A 20,038-nucleotide genomic window follows, 5' to 3' on the forward strand; every position below is an offset into this window, starting at 1 on the left:
GCCAAATCCCCACTCTGAGCATCTAAAATGCCAGGTTTTAGAGGCCCATCCAGAACCTTTTGAACTTTCCATAAAGCTTTGTGAGAGATGCATCCAGCAACCAGAGGTGGATTTAGAACAGTGTGAGAAGAAGAAGAAGAAGAAGAAGAAGAAGAAGAAGAAGAAGAAGAAGAAGAAGAAGAGTTTGGATTTGATATCCCGCTTTATCACTACCCGAAGGAGTCTCAAAGCAGCTAACATTCTCCTTTCCCTTCCTCCCCCACAACAAACACTCTGTGAGGTGAGTGGGGCCGAGAGACTTCAGAGAAGTGTGACTAGCCCAAGGTCACCCAGCAGCTGCATGTGGAGGAGCGGAGACGCGAACCCAATTCCCCAGATTACGAGTCTACCACTCTTAACCACTACACCACACTGGCTCTCACACCACACTGGCTCACTAAGTGTTGCACTGGGCATGCAACTGAGGAGGGCGCCTTCTCAAAGCCTAATAAGCACTTGCCCAGCTTCTGGAAGGTGGTGTGAGGGTTCTGATAGAGTCCTCCTGCCTCCTTTTCAAAGTCGGCCAAGTGCTTACCAAAGAGTAACTCTTGCAGTAAAATATTTTAAAGTGATTTTTTTTTTTAAAGAGAGAGAGAAAGAGAGAGGGGGTGGGAGGGAGGGAGGGAGGGAGAAGATTGTTGTAGGAGGAAATAAGAGAGCCAGCCAAAGTTGCAACTTTTAAAACCAGCAACTTTTGAGCCTCTGAAAAACTTTCTTGACAATCTTCTCTAATGGGAAAAGCCTTTGATTTGCTTGTCAACCTTAAGGCTTCCGCTCTTACAAAAAAAAAAAAAAGCTTTTAATCGCTCCATCAGTGCTCAAGGAGTACCATATTTAACCCTTGCTTGCTGCTAGGCTTGCAGCTCAATGGAATGTGCTAAAAGAGGGACCAGGGATTCCCATGACAAGTGCTTCAACAGCACATGTAAGCCAGTAGTGAGGCTGTGTGGTCACTGTGTGGGCTTGGGCAATGGAACTTCCCCTCCCTCTCTTTCCTCCCCAGTGCACCTCCCCCAAATCTGCTGCAGAGATTTGGGGGAACTCCCAGAGCAGGGTTTGTTTGTTTTGTGTGTGTGTTGGGGGGAGGTTGAGGAAGGAGAGGGAGAGGAGAGAGTTGTTCCACTTGTGCATTGACTCTGTGGGAAATAACCCAGTGACTATATCCAATGTTAGGCGTTCTCAAAGTAGACCTTTTGAATGTGGATCTACTGTAATTCTATCATTTTCAATTGGTTTACTCTAAGTACTGTATGATAAACACTGGCTACCACCCTATGTAAGTAATCCAAAACGATGCACCTTTTTCCCCTGACTCTATAGTGTGCAATAAAGGAAGACTCCTTGATCCATGTGGGTTATGTTCCATCCTTGCAGATTAAAAAAACATTGTATCTGAGTATGCTTCATAGCTTAGAAGCACACACTGATAGGATTTTTTTAAAAAAATCTGTAAGGGTCAAACAAACCCACACAGATCAAGGATTCTTTCCTTACTGTTCAGTATAGTCTTTGGCAAGCTTTTGCTTTTTTATTATGCCTGACGTGTATAATCATGTTTCTTTTAAAGATATCTATCCATCTTTGCCAATTGGTGACAAAATGTTAAGACAGCGGAAAGATTTCAAAGTATGGACCATTTTCTGGAAATATAGAAAATGAAGATTTAGAGAGATGTTGATTATAGGTGGGTTCTGCTATAAATTACAGACCACAGATAGCCACTATAGAGCTAAATCAATTCCAGCTTTCATACCCCACTGTGAAATATAAGCAGACATTCCCATGGTGTGCTTGAGAAGTATGATAGAGTGGCAATATAGCCCCTGTCAAAGACAGAGAAGGAATGTGCTCTTCATCACAGCAGGATATTAGCAAGAAGGATAAATATATATATGAATTTATATTAGGGAAGAAAAATGAGAATCAACAGAGGAAAAACCCTGCAATTTCTCCAATATTTTACAACAGTGTAGAAGAAAAATAATTATAATGCATATGTCTTCTCTATCCAACAATTACACATAATTGTGTAATAACATGGAAAAGCAAGTTGACTACAAAAGACTACATTTATTTGAAAGTCCTTCATAAAGTAGATGCAGAAATGAGCAGCAATGCTGGAGTTAGAGCAATATATTAGGAAGTTGCAACAACAACATCTATGTCCAGAATTTGACCTAGGGTTATATAGGTATCACTATTGATATTGCCCAAAGTAATCAATAATGTAAGCTCTTGGACAAAATAGGTTGGGGGAAGAAAAGCAAAGCAAAAAAACTGTAGGAAAGCAAATGGAGGTCTACGGGGATTGCTGGGGATAACTGAAATCTTTAAAGCAATTTGAAAACTTACAGAATTGGCAATATTTGTAGAAAATCTAAGCACTGTAAAACAATGCAATCTTCCCTCTTCACAAACTGTTTAAGAAACTTGCATCTGCAAATAAGATGGAGTGACTTTACTTGAAAGGGAGTAGAGGGGTAATTAGTATCTCATATAAACTTTTAAATATTATGCTTATGTGGCAAAAAATATCTGGTCTGAACCAGATAGCCTGAGCTGTGATATTCTATGTGTGATGGGATACCAGAATATGCATCCAGAATGGCCATGTAATATGGCTGTCCCTTGTAGAGAACTATATGCCTGAAATCCTGATTTGTGCAATCTTTTTATCCACATTTGAGGGAAAAGAATAATGCAGACCTGTTTGTCCCATGTACAAGGCTCAGCACCTTCATTTGCATTGCAGAGTGTATGGGTACATGCTCACTCTTCTGTAGAGGTGACACAACTCATTTTTATTTATATCTGATTAAGACAGAGGTTCCAAAACTGTGGTCCAGGTGTTCTGTGGTGTAGTTCATGACTAAATGAGACTGACAGACTTGCCGTCTTTGAATCTGTCTAATCCTTTTAGACCATGGGCCATCACCACATTCTATGGTGAAGAATCCCTTATATTATGTGTTGTGAAAATTATGTTATGCTTTTCCATGCTTCAGGAAAATCCAGGTGGGCACATGAATTCAAGTGATGGTGACAACACACACATGTAATTAAATATATATGTTAGATACTGCATAGGGATCAAAAGCCCTTTCTTGATACTTACAAAACAGCAGGAATCAGTACCAAATGTTGTGACACATGGCACACACAAATTATAATATTTATGGGTCATAATCATGCCCAAGGTATTTGACTTGTTATAGAATCTGAAAATCTGTGCAAAAGTGCTTGATTAGAACAAGTCTGCTTACATATTAACATTTTAAAAAGAAAAGAAAAACTACTTAAAATGCCAGGTTTTAATTTTTTATTTATTGCATGCCATTCACACAATATTTACATATAAAAAAAACCTCATAACAAAATGCCCAAGGAACTCCAATGAGTAAAATGCAGTATGCTACTGGTAACGTTTTGGCCTCATTTAAGGTCCAGCCTTGGGTCAAAACTATTTCAGGAAACATAACTGTTCAGACATTTCCAGTGTCTTCACCAAGTACATTCATACTATGAACAACATAGTGAAAGTTTGCTTTGGGAGAAAAAAAAACCAAACACCCCTTCATGGTAATAATAAAAAAGACACCCTGCTTACAAGCCAACTAAACCCTCCATCAATTCTCTTACCTTCTAAAATGCAAGAGGCACTCTGCAAATAGACTTTTTTTTTGTATAACTACATATACAAAACAACATTTTAAAGCAAATGTAAATTCTATTTTGTGCAATAGGATTTACATCCTAGTAGCAGGGCAATCCTATACATTTTTATATACAGTAAGTGAGGCTTCCTTCTGAGTAGAGATATATAGGATTGCACAGTAAGCCTATTAAAAATTGCAGCCTTAGTGGTGGAGAATTTTATTAGCCAAACACAGAAACCTTTCCTAAGGTTTGACAGGTTTTGAAAGCAGTAGTGTTAAAATCTTGAGTTTATGCCATGTGGCTATTAACAGCATAGGAATCATGCCTCAAAAAAGTGGCAGGTAACATCTTCCATGACTATTACTGCTTATGAATAAAGCTACATTCTGTTTTGTCATTTGGACACAAATGCAATGATTAATGAACATGCAGCATTTTATTGAGATGGCTCACATGTATTTTTTTATAATGACCTGCTTTCTGAGGTGATTTGCAAAGGAATGCACATAGCTGCCACCTTTGTTGAGGTGAGTAGGGAAGTTTCCATATGCACAATCAGAACTTAGGATGCACCTCAGAACTTAGTGCATCCTAAGAGAGGTTTGGCTTCAGGCAGTGAAAGCAGTTTACTCTTGACAGGTCTCTCCATCGTCTGGCTATGAAGTTTCTGGCTGCTGAGAGTAGGTGGGTTTATAGTGTGCATGGGCATTATTATCTTGGAAGATGTTTAGTAGGGCCAGTTCTGGGGTGACTTCTAATAGCTGTTTAGGTACTTTGCTTATTTCCTGTAGGACTGTTGTCCAGCAGGGTTGGATTTTGGGACATTCCCACCACATGTGGAAGTATGTGCCTGTGGAACTGCAGCCTCTCCAGCATTTTGGTTACTTCACATCCAGTTCTGAATTCTGACACAGAAAATGAGTTCTCATAGATCAAATTAAGCTATGACTACGGGTCTTCAAACCATGAAAAGCACATATTCTGTCATCCTAAACTATTGTACCACTATAGCATATTAATAATAAATTTTGAACAAATTTAGTAAATGTAACATTTTTTCAAACTATTCCCCTCCCACCCCCAAAAATATTTCAGGGTGCTAAAGTATATCAGCAGCAGATCCGGGTTGTCTTTCCTTTTGCCTGTATGTTACATTTTTAAATGTTGTTGTTGAGCCTCTGTACAATGGGTTTATTCCCTAGAAAAGATGGGGGAAATTGTATTCAATAAACTACTTCTTATTTGATTCTGTGGCATTTTTTTTACTGCATTTGGTTTTTTAACAAAAAATGGTTAATCAATAGATCTGTACTTATAATCTGATGTTAAATAAAAAATGCAAACAACTGAAGTAATGTATTTTGTATATTTCCCCAAAAAATAACTTAGGCCATTGAAGGGTCATGATGATCCTATTTATTTTCTATTTCTGCAGAAGTATAACAGAAACAAGTTAGTCTATTTCACACAGAGTTAGTAGTATACTATATTAGTTGCCCTGTGTTAAAAAATGCAATCTCTAACTAAATTTATGCTTGTATATAACAAAGTAACTCCACTGAATAGGACTGTGGTATCAAGCAATTCATTCCTCCTGCTCTTAATTGCTTGTTCATAGAGCATCAACAATAAAATTAATTACCTGCTCTTCCTATTAATGGCAATTTCATTTGATATTGCTACAAGCATTGTTCTTCCTGGTGGAAAAGGCTTTTCACATGTCATACTTCACTATGTTCTATATGTGCATTGTTCCTTTTAACTCAGAAAGCCTATGTAGCTTCTAGCACCACAAGACATAGTCTTTCTTATAGATTGTAGGGCTTAGGTGGAGAAAAGCGCAGCATAGGTTGTCAACAACCACCTAAGTGGCTCTGAGGTAACAATTAAGTTTTAAAGCCCAGTATCACATAGTAGGCTATCCAGTGTGATACTGGGCTTTAAAACTTAATTATTACCTCAGAGCCAATTAGTAAGATGCACACACTGGAATTCCTTGCATGAGGAGGATGCCATTAAGCAGGGATAGGGAACCTCCATCAGCTCCAGTCAGCATGGCCAATGGTCAGGGATGGTGAGAGTGCAACAACATCTGGAGGAGTGGAGAAGTGGAGGCAGAGGGGTGGAACACAGATTCTCCATATGAAGCTGCTGGGGTTTGGGGTGAGGGCTGAATCTCCTCAGCCATAATGCCATTGCCACTTGCCTTCAGCTGTTTGGCCAGGGAGAGCCTGCCTCTACACTCTCAAGAAATGGGCAGGGAAGTTTGCCAGTAAGCCTCAACATAGAGCTAGGGAAACTGTATGTGCTTCTCCCCCTCTCAGATATGGTGGTACACTTCCATTGGGAAGTAAACCCACGGGGTGACATTTCATGAGGAGTCAGACATCTGCTGGGTTGAAAGCAGCACATGCCTTTGTTGCATACTGCCTTCTATATAGATGTTAATATGTTCTGCCTGGGCCAAAATGATCTTCAGATGTGAATATATTTACTCCTTACTTTAGATACTTTCAGGAAAGAACTATGATGTTTCCTTGTGTATTCTGAAATATCATTATTTTTATAGAGATTTTAACACATTTTAACAGTTTTAATGCCACTATATTCAGGTATGTCTTAGTGAGTCAGTGGAGTACACTGCAGAACATTCAGTTTTTCTTGAAACACAAAATCTACCCAAAACATGCCATTTCGCAACTGAATAAAGTAAAGAACTATGAAATTTTACGTACTGTTTGCCATTTGGCCTTCGATCTCTCTGCTTCAAAATTAGCAACTTCTTTGCGGTCATGAAATGAAACAAACAGTTTCCATATGCAAAGCAAGACAACCCCAGTGAGGGAGATAGCAATAGAAAGACCCAACACAATCATTGTAATATTTGGAGGTTGTGGACAAGCTGTAAAAAGAAAGGAAAACCCACATATAGGGTTACAAATTAGGCTACACTTTTGAAAGAGGCTCTGAGTGGTTTAGTTCTGTATGCTTTTCATGTAAAGATTGGCATCCTAACCCAGATCCCAGTGAAACAACAAGGGATGTTATGCATGCTGGCTGCCTCATTCACTTCATTTCATGAGGAAATTCTGCATGCATGAAGGAATGCACATGTGGAGCTCCACCCATCATTCAAATGAATAGGACAAACTTTGGGAGCATCCACAGTAAATCAGATGATACATAGCTGAAAATAAACTTAGCATTGTCAGCCTGGCTCATTTCTTTTCCATATTGCTACTTATCAATGGTTGTGTAAGAAACAATTATCTTAGGTGCACTTTCTTAGCTCATTGAAAAACGGTCTCTCTATTGGCTTCAAGACTGAAAACTGGACCTCCTCTTCAGCTCCCTGTACCCCTGAAAATCTTCTCTGGTTGGGGGTCAGTGGATTCTCCTGAACACTGCAAAAACTTCAGAGGCGGTTTTAGGGCATTGCGACTGGTGTGGTGACACTACCACAACAGAACATGAGAGGTGGGGTGCACATAATGTTTTTGCGTTGCACAAGGTGCCACTGAAATTTTAGAACCCAAAGTCTTCCACTGGTGGAATGGAGCATTTCCAGGGAGTGTTACCCAAACTATGGTTGAGTTCCACTTGCACATGATGCAACTGTTTGATTTTGGCCAATTTGCTCTCCACTGCCCCCAACATCCAGCTGTTTTGGGACTACAATTCCCATCATCCTTGACCACTGGTCTTGTTAGCTAGGGATGATGGGAGTTGTAGTCCCAAAACAGCTGGAGGGCCAAGTTTGGGGGTGCCTGCCCAAGATGCTCTGGAGAGGATTTTCAGGCAGATAGTAGAAAGTATAGGAATGGAAAATGGTAAAACCCCCTTCTGAGAGTGTCCTCCTCCTTGCAGTTCTCAGGATCCAATCCAAATTTCCAGACTATATATATATACGTAAGAAATTATTTACCAAACCCAAGTGGCCTACCTTTTTGATTTATACTACGAATGGTTGTTTTTCCCTGTTCATCAGCTGCCATTTGAAATGTGATAGCACATTCATTTTCTCCAAGTAACAAACAAGGAACAAATTTATCTTCCATGATATCTGTGGGGGGAAACACTTTTTTTTAGGTCAAAAACCATTCATCATGCAGTAACCATGCAGATTAAAGGATTTATAGCACAAGGCTGTTTTCAACAGGCACTAAGGAAGGAAGCTAAAACACTTAAAAGAATTTCACACAATACTTCTCCCACTAAAAGGGTTTTCCCCCCTCTCGTTTTTGTTACACTTTGCACTTAGGTTTCAGTTGAGAAGGTCCAGGTGTTGTCAATCTCCATTGACCATCAAGAGCACCCACCTAGTCTGCTGTAATTTGAAATGCAATGAATTGGAAATACTTCCAAGAGAGATGTCATAGCTATTTAGGGAATATAATAGCCCTGATTATAGTACAAAGTAAATAATATGTTCTCTTTGTTTTTTTTGCTACTGGGAGTATGTCTAGACTGTGTTTCAATGCATAGCATGTTCACTTCTCAGAAAAAGAAAGGAAGGATACTGATCCTTTTCAAAGGAGCTGCCACATATTGCTTCCAGAATGTTGTTATAAAGATTAAGGTAAAGTGCATTTCAATAGTGATTAAATCAAAATATTATGGAAAAAAATGAAGCTTTTGGATAATTCTAATGTTGCTCACTGAAAAATAGATAAAAATGAATCTAAGATTAACCTAATATTTTTCTATTTTTATTTGCCTCTATGCATTTAATATGATTCTGCAAAAAAATGTTTTCACCTAAATAGGAAAAAGTTTATGCCCATTCAAGAGCCTAGAAGGGATGGGTTTTGTGTGAAGAACTGTGACTGACCACGAAAAGGAAGAACAATGGAATCTGAATCAGTTCGCTTTAATGTACCTACAGATGCTAAATGTCAAGTCTACAATCCACAAACTATTTTCAAAAAACAGTAATAATGGTCCTCATTGAAGTTCCTCTGAAATCTATAGCCACACCATGAAAAGTACCATATTGGTGTAATTGGCGGAAAGAGTTTGCTGAAAGATTCTGCTTGCCCTCCAAACAACCTTATTTATATGTACTTATTTGGTAGTAACTTCCATTGAACTTCAGTGGGTTTTCTTCCAAGTAAAATGCATATAAATTGCTGTGCATATCTTGACATTGGGGCAGAGGATAGAAGGAGGGAAGGACAAGGCAAAGATAACAAGGTGAGTATAACTGTAACTGAAAACACTACAACTTTGAAAAAGTTGAATGCCCGTGTATGACCATTCTCTGGGCCTAAATGAGGCCTAGGTGAAGACAGGCTCTTCCCATAACAATGCAGAAAAATGGCAGGAGAATGCTTCTCCCCACAAGCGTCATGAGTTAGATTGCACATATGCACTTCCCTAATCATAGCACTGGAATAGCATGTTAGCTATTCGTCTTGCTGAAATTGTGGTGGATTCATGGAAAGTAGGTAGAGTTTGCTTTTCACTAAGGCTGCATACTCAGCACACACTTGAAAGCACATGGCTTCCCCCAAATAATCTTTGGAACTGTAGTGTAAGGGTGCACACTTAAACTACAGTTCTCAGGATTCTTTAGGGTAAGCCATGTGCTTTCAATGTGCCTTCAATGTATGTAAAAGAAATCCTCTGCACAAATTCCCACATGCATAGGGATCCTTTTACAGTGCTTTGCTTCCCTTCACCCAATGCTCTGCTCCCAAGAAATATACTGTTGCATTAACATATATAAAATAATGATGTTGTACAGAATGTAAACATCAGTGGATTGTTTCCATCTGAGAAGCCTTTGGATTGTTCTTAGCAATTTCGTCAAGATGCTGATCTACTAAAAACACCTCATTTGGGTGTTTGACCTAATTATTATATCTGTGAGGTCATGTCTGTGAAGTGTTTACAGCACCCCAGATTATCTTACTTGATCTCAAGAACTACAGTTTTGTCTGTTATTCATATTTGTTGTGGGTGGGAATACAGTTGACAAATGACTTCATGTAATAGATAAAAATAATAAGTCTCATTTCCCCCCTCCTTTTAGAAAAGCTGTACTTCTTGGTCAGCTATTTGACATCAGTTCTGCCGCCGGGGTCAACAGTGAGTCTGGGTTTTAAACCAGAAAGAGAAATTGCCTCTCTTCCTACTTCAAGGAATTTAACATTTCCTATCCAAGTTTGAGGATGACAGGTGAAATTTCTTTCAAGAAGGGCGCTTCTCCTGTACCTTTAACAAATTTAGCAGGTGAAACTTTTTGTAGCACAGAAATCATTCTGTGAGATAAAGAAGTCCCAGGATATTGTCTGTAGGCAGATGAGGTCACCACCTTCTGCTGCTAAACAGTTCTGGATAAGGGGCAGTGCCTGTCTCAGAGCAAAATAAATTTTAAAAGCTTCATATGGTTAATTTCCCTGCATCAAATTGCAGTTAAAAGAAAGGCACAGGAGTGCCAGCTAAAACATTGCCAGCCCTGGACCTGGAATTGTTGTAGCTCTTTTCTGTTTGACTAGTGCTAGTGTCAGGGAGCTCATCTATTCTCAGCATTTCTTTATTTTACAAATGAAGCCCATAAACATCTACTCTTTTCATTGTCCTTCACATTGGATTACATTGCTGTAATCTGAGATAATCAGTTCTGTTGTCAGCATATTGAATTTGTTGCACACATTTAGTTGCATAAACATTTGACCTTGAACACCAGGATTTACTCTCTGCACACTAAATTAGTTAGACATATAAGTCATGTGTCTGATGTATTTATCCTATGTATATGTCTAAAATATTACATATTTAATGCTAAGATTTCTGACACGAATTCTTAGAGCAAGATGCAATAGAATAAAATAACCAAATACACATTAACAGTTAAAAACATACAGTCCAATCTATACTTTAGATTGAATAAGCTACCCCCACTTCCTGAAGGTAGACCTTAGATCAGGGATGAGCAACCTGAGGCCCTCCAGATGTTGTTGGACTATAACTCCCATCACCCCTGCTCACTGGCCATGCTGGCTAAGGCTGATGGAAGCTGAAATCTCACAACACGTGGAGGGTCACAGAGATTCTTCATTTCTACAATAAAATAATAAAACGACTTGAAAAATACAAGCAGCAGCAAATAATAAATACTACTGGGGAGAAGTAAGCCTACAACCAACGGTGCCTAAGCAATACATTTAAATAAATAAAATGTACTACATACCTTCTCCACTACTGACAGTCGCATCAACCAATTTACATTTCTCAGCACACTCTTCCTGAGACTGATCATTAGAAGCTAAATAGCATTCTACGCAGCTCCTGAGAAAAAATGATTCAACAGCTCATCAATCTCTGTCAGTTACAAGGCACCAGGAACAAAAGGGAATACATATGTAGTGTTCATCTTCAAAAGTAACTTACAAAAGATCTACACGGGTCAATAAGTAGTACTTAGCAGTGTTATGTGTACAGCATTTAAAAACTCTGAAGAAATATCCTGCAGTTAAGTCTTTTTCTGCACTTCCCCCTTCCTTCTTCAGGCTCTCATTGGATATAAAACACAAGAGGGCAACATTATCCACGTACAGCAGCTTTCAAACTGTGTGTTGCGACACATTAGTGTGTTGGCTGCTTTGTGTAGATGTGTCGCGCGAACACTCCCCACACTCCTCCCAGGGCTGGAAAAGGGTTAGCTTAACCTCCTATCCAAATTGCTAGTGAAACTGAATTACTGTATTGCAAAATGATGCAAAACTGAATCACTGTGTCGTGAAATAATGCACGTCTAAAAAAAGTGTGTCACCAACATGAAGAGTCTGGAAAGCTCTGATTTACAGCATCAATGAAAACCTTGAGTAAACCTGAGGCTTGATTAGCATTATGTGCTCTCTACAGGGCTTTCCTTAGGCTTAGTCCAGAAGCTGCAGCTGAATGTGGTGGCAAGATTGCTAACTGGAGTGATTGATTGCCAGCACATAACAGTTGTACTAAGGGATCTGCACTGGCTGCTATGAGGCCAGTTGTAGCTATTGGTCTATAAAGCAAAGCCCAGGGGTATACCCAGGCTGTCACCTGCCAAGGGCACAGACTTGGGGGTTGCAAAAATCACGCCTCTCCACTCTGACCTGGAGTGACTAGGAGCCCACCTGCCCATCCATGTGCTTCCTTGCTGCTCTTCCACTACTCTGGGCAGAAGGGTGAGGCATGAAGGCTCTTCTGGGCACCCCCACAGCAGGGCTCCAAGGTGCAAGTGGTGGGAAGGGCACCAATACAGCTCCTTGCCAAGGGTGCAAGGGAGCCTAGGTATGCCTCTGATAAAGCCCTTAACAACTTGAGACCAGGGCACCCAAGAAATAAATAGTTACTAAAAAATGCCTTGGTTTTGATTATGGTTTTTTTTAAAAAAAATTTGCTTGTTTACACAGACTATTGTTGCAGAACAGAAATTTGCTCTAGAATGGGATATATAATTTCCAAAGTCGACTTGACCTATAGATAAAGGCTGCAGGTGCAATGTATAATTTTAACTACTTAAACCTCATTAAAATCCAAGGGACTAAAGTGTGCTCACTTTGGGTCTGGTATGGCCTATGACTTTAGCTTTTAGTCATAATCAAAACTGGGTTCCTAATAGGCCCTCCCCAAGGGATAAAAGGGAAGGAAAAAAAGAAACCCTGTTTCTTCTCTTAACAGAAGTCGCTAGCATATTTGTCACATTTCTTAAAAGGTACAAATGAAAATATTAGTTAAAATTAAATGTGTTTGTTGATTTAACTGATGGCTAGAAATGACGTAATTAAATTCATTGAAGAATTATGCACAAATAAAAAACATATCTGAATTAATCTAACACCCACACAAGTTAGTGGAAAGGTTGTTAATTATTCATCTACAATTGAAGCCAGGTCTGAGCTTCCTAGTTAAAGAACATAATGAATGACATTCATGAAAGAAATTTATTTTCATACAACCTACCAGAAAAATGACTAATCTAGCGATAACTTGAACTGGAGTTCAAGGAGTGCAACTTGATTCTATGAGTAATTCTGCCAGCAAATACGTGTTTCATACAGGTCACAATGACCACTCTGCTTGCAAAAGCCATTATATGGGGCATTGCCTTGATGTTGCAATCCAACCCATGGCACAGCAACAGTACTGACTGATTTTTAGCAATGTGATGTATATGCAAAATGAGTAATTTACTTTTATTTGCTGTTTGATTGTACAACTGCATTTTCCTATAGATAATTACATCTATAAGATATAATTATCCTTACCATATACAGCTCCTTACTCTCAGGTAGGATTGAAACACATATATGGTATGCAAATATTGCAGATTAGGTATATTTTCCAGTTCTGCAATCCAGAATTTTAAGTTAAGACATTTGAAGCAAAATCTGCATTTTTAATTTTTTTGTCTCACTGGCCTTTATTGATCATTCTGGTTCTAAGCACTCTCTTAGGAGCTTGTGTAGTGATTGACCGAGAAATTGAACTATGTATCAGATCTCACTCCTGCTATTAATTCACTCTTAGCTTCAGCACCCCATCAACAAATATGGGGGCAAGAATAGTGGCCAACGTTACAGGAATTCCTCAGGTTCCATTAACTTCCAGGGCAGACTATCCTAATAGGTCCACCATCCCTGTGGAAGAGAATGGTAACCAAAGGCCTAAAACTCACAAGAAAGGGATCACATAAAGAAATGGCATAGTGGCACAGTAAAATATGCTATTCTTAGAAACCTTGAAATTATTAACGGTGAGGTTATGTAACTGTTTGACATGTTTTTAGATGTTTTAAAGGCTTCTGTTTTTAGATGTTCTAAAAATATGTTTTTATTTTATTTTAATAGTTGTTTCCCCCACTTTGGTGTTTGCCACCCTGGGCTCCTTTGGGAGGACTAGTGGGATAGAAACTGAATAATAATAACCAGTAATTTTTATTTTGTTTTTTTGTAAAAAGAGAGAAGTGCTGGTACTCTTTACCAGTGAATACCATCATAAAAAGCAGCAGCAGCAGCAACAACAACAACAACAACAATAACAGGACATTGAAAGTAAGAAAAATATATCAGGAAATAAAAGGTAAAAGGTAAAGGTAAAGGACCCCTAGACAGTTAAGTCCAGTCAAAGGTGACTATGGAGTGCGGCGCTCATCTCGCTTCAGGCTTTTGTCCACAGACAGCTTTCCGGATCATGTGGTCAGCATGAATAAACTGCTTCTGGCGTGATGGGACACTGTGATGAAAGCCAGAGTGCACGGAAACACCATTTACCTTCCTGCCACAACGGTACCTATTTATCCACTTGCACTGGTGTGCTTTCAAACTGCTAAGTTGGCAGAAGCTGGGACAAAGCAACAAGAGCTCACCCCATCATGTGGATTCGAACCGCCAACCTTCCAACCAGCAAGGCCAAGAGGCTTAGTGATTTAGACCACAGGGCCACCCACTCCCTTTATATCAGGAAATACAGTAAATACACCAGACGCAGCAGGAATGGTGAACAAAACTCAGCACCCTTGAAATATTGCTATACTTTTGGACATGCAACAGAAACAAACATTTCCAGACATTTAAAGGCGTATAATTTACCGTTTAGAAGTGCAAGGGTCGGCATAGGGTGAGTATTTTTCGCACGTGCTTCCTGAAACCCCGGGATTTGTGCACACACATTTTCCACACATGCATTCACCTCTCCCACTGCAGATTGTGCCGTCAGCAGAAGCACAGCTATTGGTGTCAGTGGTGCAGTTACAGTATTCACCTGTCCAACCACTGTGGCATCTACACTGACCACAGTCACAGTAGCCGTTGCCTAAGGAAAGTCATGGAGGTTAGTTCTTGTTTTGATTTCTGTTCTCCCCCAAGCCAAGGTCTCAAAGCCCAGAATAATTTGTTCAATCATTATGCCTGTCAAACAACTCTGTCATTCACAACCTTTCCCTCTTAATCCCCACATAGCTGCCTCGAAGGTTGATCATGGAATTTGGGGATGATAAATCCAAGAATTAATATAATTCAGATAGCTGCTGCAGTATTGTAGCACTTTCATTGGGACCAGCTAAAATGGCAAAGTATTGAGCTAGATTTTTAGGTTCGAAGGGTTGATGTTTCACAGACAAACTCCCTGACAACACCAATCCTATTGTTTATTCAGAAGTATGTCACATGGGGCTTACATCTTAGTAAATGTGTTTAGGTCATAGGGTTGCGATATTTTGAAGAGGATGCTATGATGACTCTTATTTTAAATACCCCTACTATAGGGAGGCTATAGAAGCTGTGATATATTGCTGAGGGGGGCAGGAGAAGAGAAGAGGAAAGCAAGTCTTCAGCCACCAGTTATGTCTACGTCTCATCCAGAAAGTATAGTCTGAGACATTTTGGCAAATTTTAAAAAATCTACCCAGACAGAAATGTTACCCCTGAAAAAGAGGATGTGTCCTGGAAAAGAGGACATATGGTAACCCTAGTTTAGGACTGCAGCAGTAGTCTGCAAGAGCTCCTTGAACCACCATGTTAAGAACAATCATTATGAATTTTTAAATGGATACTGTTTTAAACTTGAATACCGCTTATATTTGAATACTGTTTTTGAAATAGAGCATATATTCTATTGCCAACTTCTATTCTATTTTATTATTTATAATTTTTAAAATGGCAGTTTGCAGTGGACTTACCTGCACATAGCAGTCCTCTAAATCTCCCACAAGAGAAATTGTCACATTCACAAAATGACCCATAAATATGTCCATATGCCGATGGGTGGCAAATGCACTGTCCACAAAAGCAGTCGCCTCTTCCACTACAAGAGGTCTCCTCTGGAGAACTTTTGCAGGAACCTGTACTCAATGAGTTCTTTTCATCACATTCACAGTGAGGACCCATGTAGCCTGGGTTGCAGGTGCACACCCCACATTCAAAATAACCATGTCCGCCATTGCACTTGAAGCTGTTCATTTTAGCTTCCTTCTGACAATTACAGCTGCATTCTGACTGGATCTCAATTTCCAGAGCTTCATTCAAGCCCACCGGCTTTATTATGACGTTCTTTGGACTTTTCCCACAAGCAGATAGGCTTAAAGTCACATTGAAACTGACCTAGGAAAGGAGGAGGGGCATCTGTATTTAACCATTCATTGCTTCAGTGTACAAAAATGCAAAAGAACAAATATTAAAAATATAAGCTAACAAAATCAGCAAAGTGTAAGTATTCAAGAAAGTGTCCAGAGGAGGGCAACCAAAATGGTCAAAGGCCTGGAAACGATGCCTTATGAGGAACGGCTTAGGGAGCTGGGTATGTTTAGCCTGGAGAAGAGAAGGTTAAGGGGTGATATGATAGCCATGTTCAAATATATAAAAGGATGTCATATAGAGGAGGGAGAAAGGTTGTTTTCTGCTGCTCCAGAGAAGCGGACACGGGGCAATGGATTCAAACTACAAGAAAGTAGATTCCACCTAAACATTAGGAAGAACTTCCTGACAGTGAGAGCTGTTTGACAGTGGAATTTGCTGCCAAGGAGTGTGGTGGAGTCTCCTTCTTTGGAGGTCTTTAAGCGGAGGCTTGACAGCCATCTGTCAGGAATGCTTTGATGGTGTTTCCTGCTTGGCAGGGGGTTGGACTGGATGGCCCTTGTGGTCTCTTTCAACTCTATGATTCTATGATTCTAGTTCCATTAGTGCAAGGATTTCTGTTCACGCAACAGAACTTTCCTTCCCTCTCCTTTCCCTATGTGTTCCCATGCCCTACCTAAATCTGCTTTGGAGGGTTTTGGGGGATGCCAGAACAGATTTAGGGGGTGGGGGGTATGTGGAGAGAGGAGAGGGGAAGTTGAACTAACAGAACTATTTTATTGGATATCACCCTAACATTTTATTAGAGTATGAGCTTACACAGATCAGAGTCCCCCCCCCCCCAATGCAGCTGATGGGAAGCAGAAGGAGAAAGAAATCCCTGACTAAAGATGCTTTACCATGTGATGCTATGTCTTTGGCTTCGGGAAAATTCATTGTTTCATTGCATTGTAATGTAATTTCTTTGGTTTTATTGTTTGTTATTATATACACGTTGTATTTGTTATTTTGTAAACTGCTTAGAGATGGCTTAAGTATTAAGCAGTATATAAATTTAAATAATAACAACAACAGTACAAACTTTGGCATGTCTACTTCAAAGTAAGCCCCATACAACACAATCATAAGCACATTTTTTTCCAGGGAATAAGCAACTGCTTGGGGACTTACATCTGAGCAAACATGCATAAACACTGCACTGCACACAGTGGAAAACACAAGAAGGTAGCATTCGCTTTTATGCAATTTTAAAATCAATTTAACATAGTATCCAGTAGGAGAACTCTTTTTTCTTTTTCTTTTTTAAAAAGAAGAAAAGTATAATTGGAGGCAAAGAAAATAAAATTCTGTTACAAGAATAAGTCAATTCCAGCTCAGTCCAATGTCGGAATTCTCTGACATTGAGCTCCGAGGACTGCGCAAAACATTCTGCATGCAGGAACTTCACAGGAAACTCTGTGAATTGCAGCTCTGTGAGGTGAAGAGGGGCCTCCTAACAACTCTCAGCTGATACGAGTTGTAGCCCACAACATCTGGAAGGCACCAGGTTCGGGAAGGCTGCTATACACCTTGACTGTTCCTTACTAACTACTCCTGATTCTTAGAATCAGGTTGTAATCAGATTTACAATGAGAAACACGATTTAGGAAATCAGAACCTACTTACCACCTCTCCCACTTGAATGTGAGAGCATTTCTTTTGGTGTGGAAAAGCAGTGCTGTTGTTACAAATGGCAGTGAAAGCAAGGTTTACCCCATCCGTGTCTCCCAACACCTCCAGCTCAATTTCTGACCGGAGTGCCTTAAGGACATAATGATTGGAACAATGTCATTTCATTTGGTAAACTAACATCTTGCGAAGTCCTTTTCCAAGTTGCCCTGCCAAGTGAAGTCCAGCAGGTTGTTGTGGAATAGAGGGTCTTCTCAGTATGTGGAATGCCTTCCACAGAGAGTGGCTCACCTGGAACTTCATTTGACATCATTTCAGTACCCACTGAATATCTTTTTTTTATTTTCCCAGGACTTAAAAAACCCATTTAAGTTTTTCGCAAGCAGGATTTGAACTATGAGCAACAGAAGAGATTGAAGATTATAGTAGTTTTGTTAAGGTTTAAGAGATAGAAGACAGTGTGCAGCAGGGGGAGAGAAACAGAAACACAATGGAAAAAAGGGGGTGGGAAGTTAAAAATGGTTTTTGTTATGTATTGAAATTTATGTGTGAAATTTTGGAAAACTTAATTAAAAAAACTTCAGAAACAAATTAAAACCCATTTAAGTTTTAAGATGGTTTTAATCTCACTCACGTTTTTATGCTGTGTTATGTTTTTAATTATTTATTTATCAATTTTTTTCCTAGACTGCCTTTTGTCCCAAAGGATCTCACGGCAGTGCACAACACACCTAAAAAACATCAAAAATCAAATTGCCAATAAAATCAACTTTGCAACGAAGATATTTCAGCTGCAATTTAAAAAAAACTCAAGCCCAAATGCCTGTAAAAAGAGATGTTTTCGGTTGCCTTGTAAAAATCATTGGTGAATGGTGTAGGCATGAAGTTTTATTTTTCTAAATGGGGTTCAAATTTGGGCCTGTACCAAATTGGGGTTGGGACTGGGCTATCTTCAGAAATACAAAATCAAAGTCTGAACCAAATTTTCTGATTGGTACCCTCATCCCCTTACAGACATTTGCAGGAAAATGGGTAGGTTGCGGGTGATGAATCCCCTGTCTATTGCTTCTGTATGAATGAATGACTGAAAAGAGCTTTGGATTAGGTAGGAGGATATCTATTAATTTAGTTTGAAAGAGTAACTGATTGTGAAAATGGCTTGAGGTGTGCAATGGCATATTTCACTTGAGAAATGCTCTGGAGGGTAGGACACAAACCAATGGTTTCAAGTTACAAGAAAGGAGATTCTGATTAAACATTAGGAAAAACTTTCTGACAATACAATTTTTTCAGTGTCTGAAATCCGAGTGATTCTAATCGCAGGCTGATCTGTTATGCCTTTACCTTTACCTTTATAAAGAATTTTCTTCTAGCCCTGGTCACATTGCAACATTCAGAGTGGGCAAATTTAATTTATTTGGTGTTATGGTGAGAAAAGACAATGGATGAATGCTAGGTTGAATTTAAATGAATTATGCCTGAATGACCTTAGTGACCCTCAGGTGAAAGCCTTGAAGGTTTCTAAGATACACGAGCAAGCATGCAGTAGGAAAATGTTGCTCAGCGAGTCTTGCAACATTATAGCTGAAATATGCAAAACCTGTGTTTGCAGTTTAACTTACTTCTGTTTAGTCTCATATATATTAACTGCTAAAGGGAGTCAACTGCTGGTAAAGAGGTCTCCGTGTGGTCTTATTTAATAACTTTGTGTTCCAGCACCAATCTTTACTTCACATAGACTTTGACTGAAATGTCTGCTTTGAAGACACAAAACATTACTTCAGGTTTTTTTTTGCAGTTTTTAACCTCTCAAGGCACGTACTGACATGCTCGCTGGAGGCTGTGACTTACGTTGGAAGGAAATAGGAGAACGTCTTACAACAAATATTTTGACAGCTCTCTCATGCTCACTTCCTCTGAAGAATTTAAAAGCCAACACATCTGTGAATAATAATAACGTAGAGCTTTCCACTTTAAAATTGTGGCAGAAATCCAAGGACTCAAGAAACTTCAGCATGATTATCCTTCTGAGGGCAAATGACAATTATGATTCCTTTTCCCCCCTCTTAAGAGCACACTGAGGCGGAATGGTGAAGTTATTTTTCTTGAGACACATACATTATTGAATTACATAGTACTGCTGGCGACATGGGGTGGCAGAATGTGGGCAGGGGAAAGCGCACCAATATTTTTGTAGTAGGAATTACATTTGGCAGTGAAGTGAAATTAAATATATTATCCTGTTGTGATGGAAGCACCGCATCATCTATTTACCACAGTCAGGCAATCAAGAGCAAGCACCCCACGGGTTCACACATTATCGTCCTCCTTCCTTCTTATGGTACCATTCCTTTTTCCATTAACACTATGATTGGCATAGGGGCCAACTCCTAGGGACTGAGTTCCCTCTGGCCACCCCAAATTGTGTGCGTGTGCCACGTCATGTGATCAATTATGTGGGCGGGGCTTACCTGCCCCCCAACATTTAATTCGGGCTGGCATCCCTGATGTTTGGTATTACATCAGCACCAGCATTTTCACTAACCATAGTTAAACCAAACTACAGTTTGCAAACCCACTTCTAACCACAGTTGCAAATTTTCTACTTTATTTTA

At 39.5% G+C, this 20,038-nt stretch overlaps 1 protein-coding gene across 1 annotated transcript in view; it reads right to left on the bottom strand.

Annotated features, from left to right (window-relative positions):
* Positions 1–3,369: 3,369 nt before the first annotated feature.
* Positions 3,370–20,038, bottom strand: part of ITGB6 (integrin subunit beta 6) — a 36,983-nt gene continuing 20,314 nt past the window's right edge. The window contains exons 10-16 of the mRNA XM_033165771.1: positions 17,421–17,555; positions 15,362–15,782; positions 14,274–14,496; positions 10,892–10,989; positions 7,640–7,759; positions 6,432–6,598; positions 3,370–4,894 (exon numbers count right to left, since the gene is read on the bottom strand). Of these exons, the coding sequence (XP_033021662.1) occupies positions 4,796–4,894; positions 6,432–6,598; positions 7,640–7,759; positions 10,892–10,989; positions 14,274–14,496; positions 15,362–15,782; positions 17,421–17,555 (1,263 nt within the window). The 3' untranslated portion in view covers positions 3,370–4,795. The remainder of the gene's footprint in view (positions 4,895–6,431; positions 6,599–7,639; positions 7,760–10,891; positions 10,990–14,273; positions 14,497–15,361; positions 15,783–17,420; positions 17,556–20,038) is intronic.

Source organism: Lacerta agilis, chromosome 1 (genome assembly GCF_009819535.1).
Source record: "Lacerta agilis isolate rLacAgi1 chromosome 1, rLacAgi1.pri, whole genome shotgun sequence".
NCBI lineage: Eukaryota > Metazoa > Chordata > Lepidosauria > Squamata > Lacertidae > Lacerta > Lacerta agilis.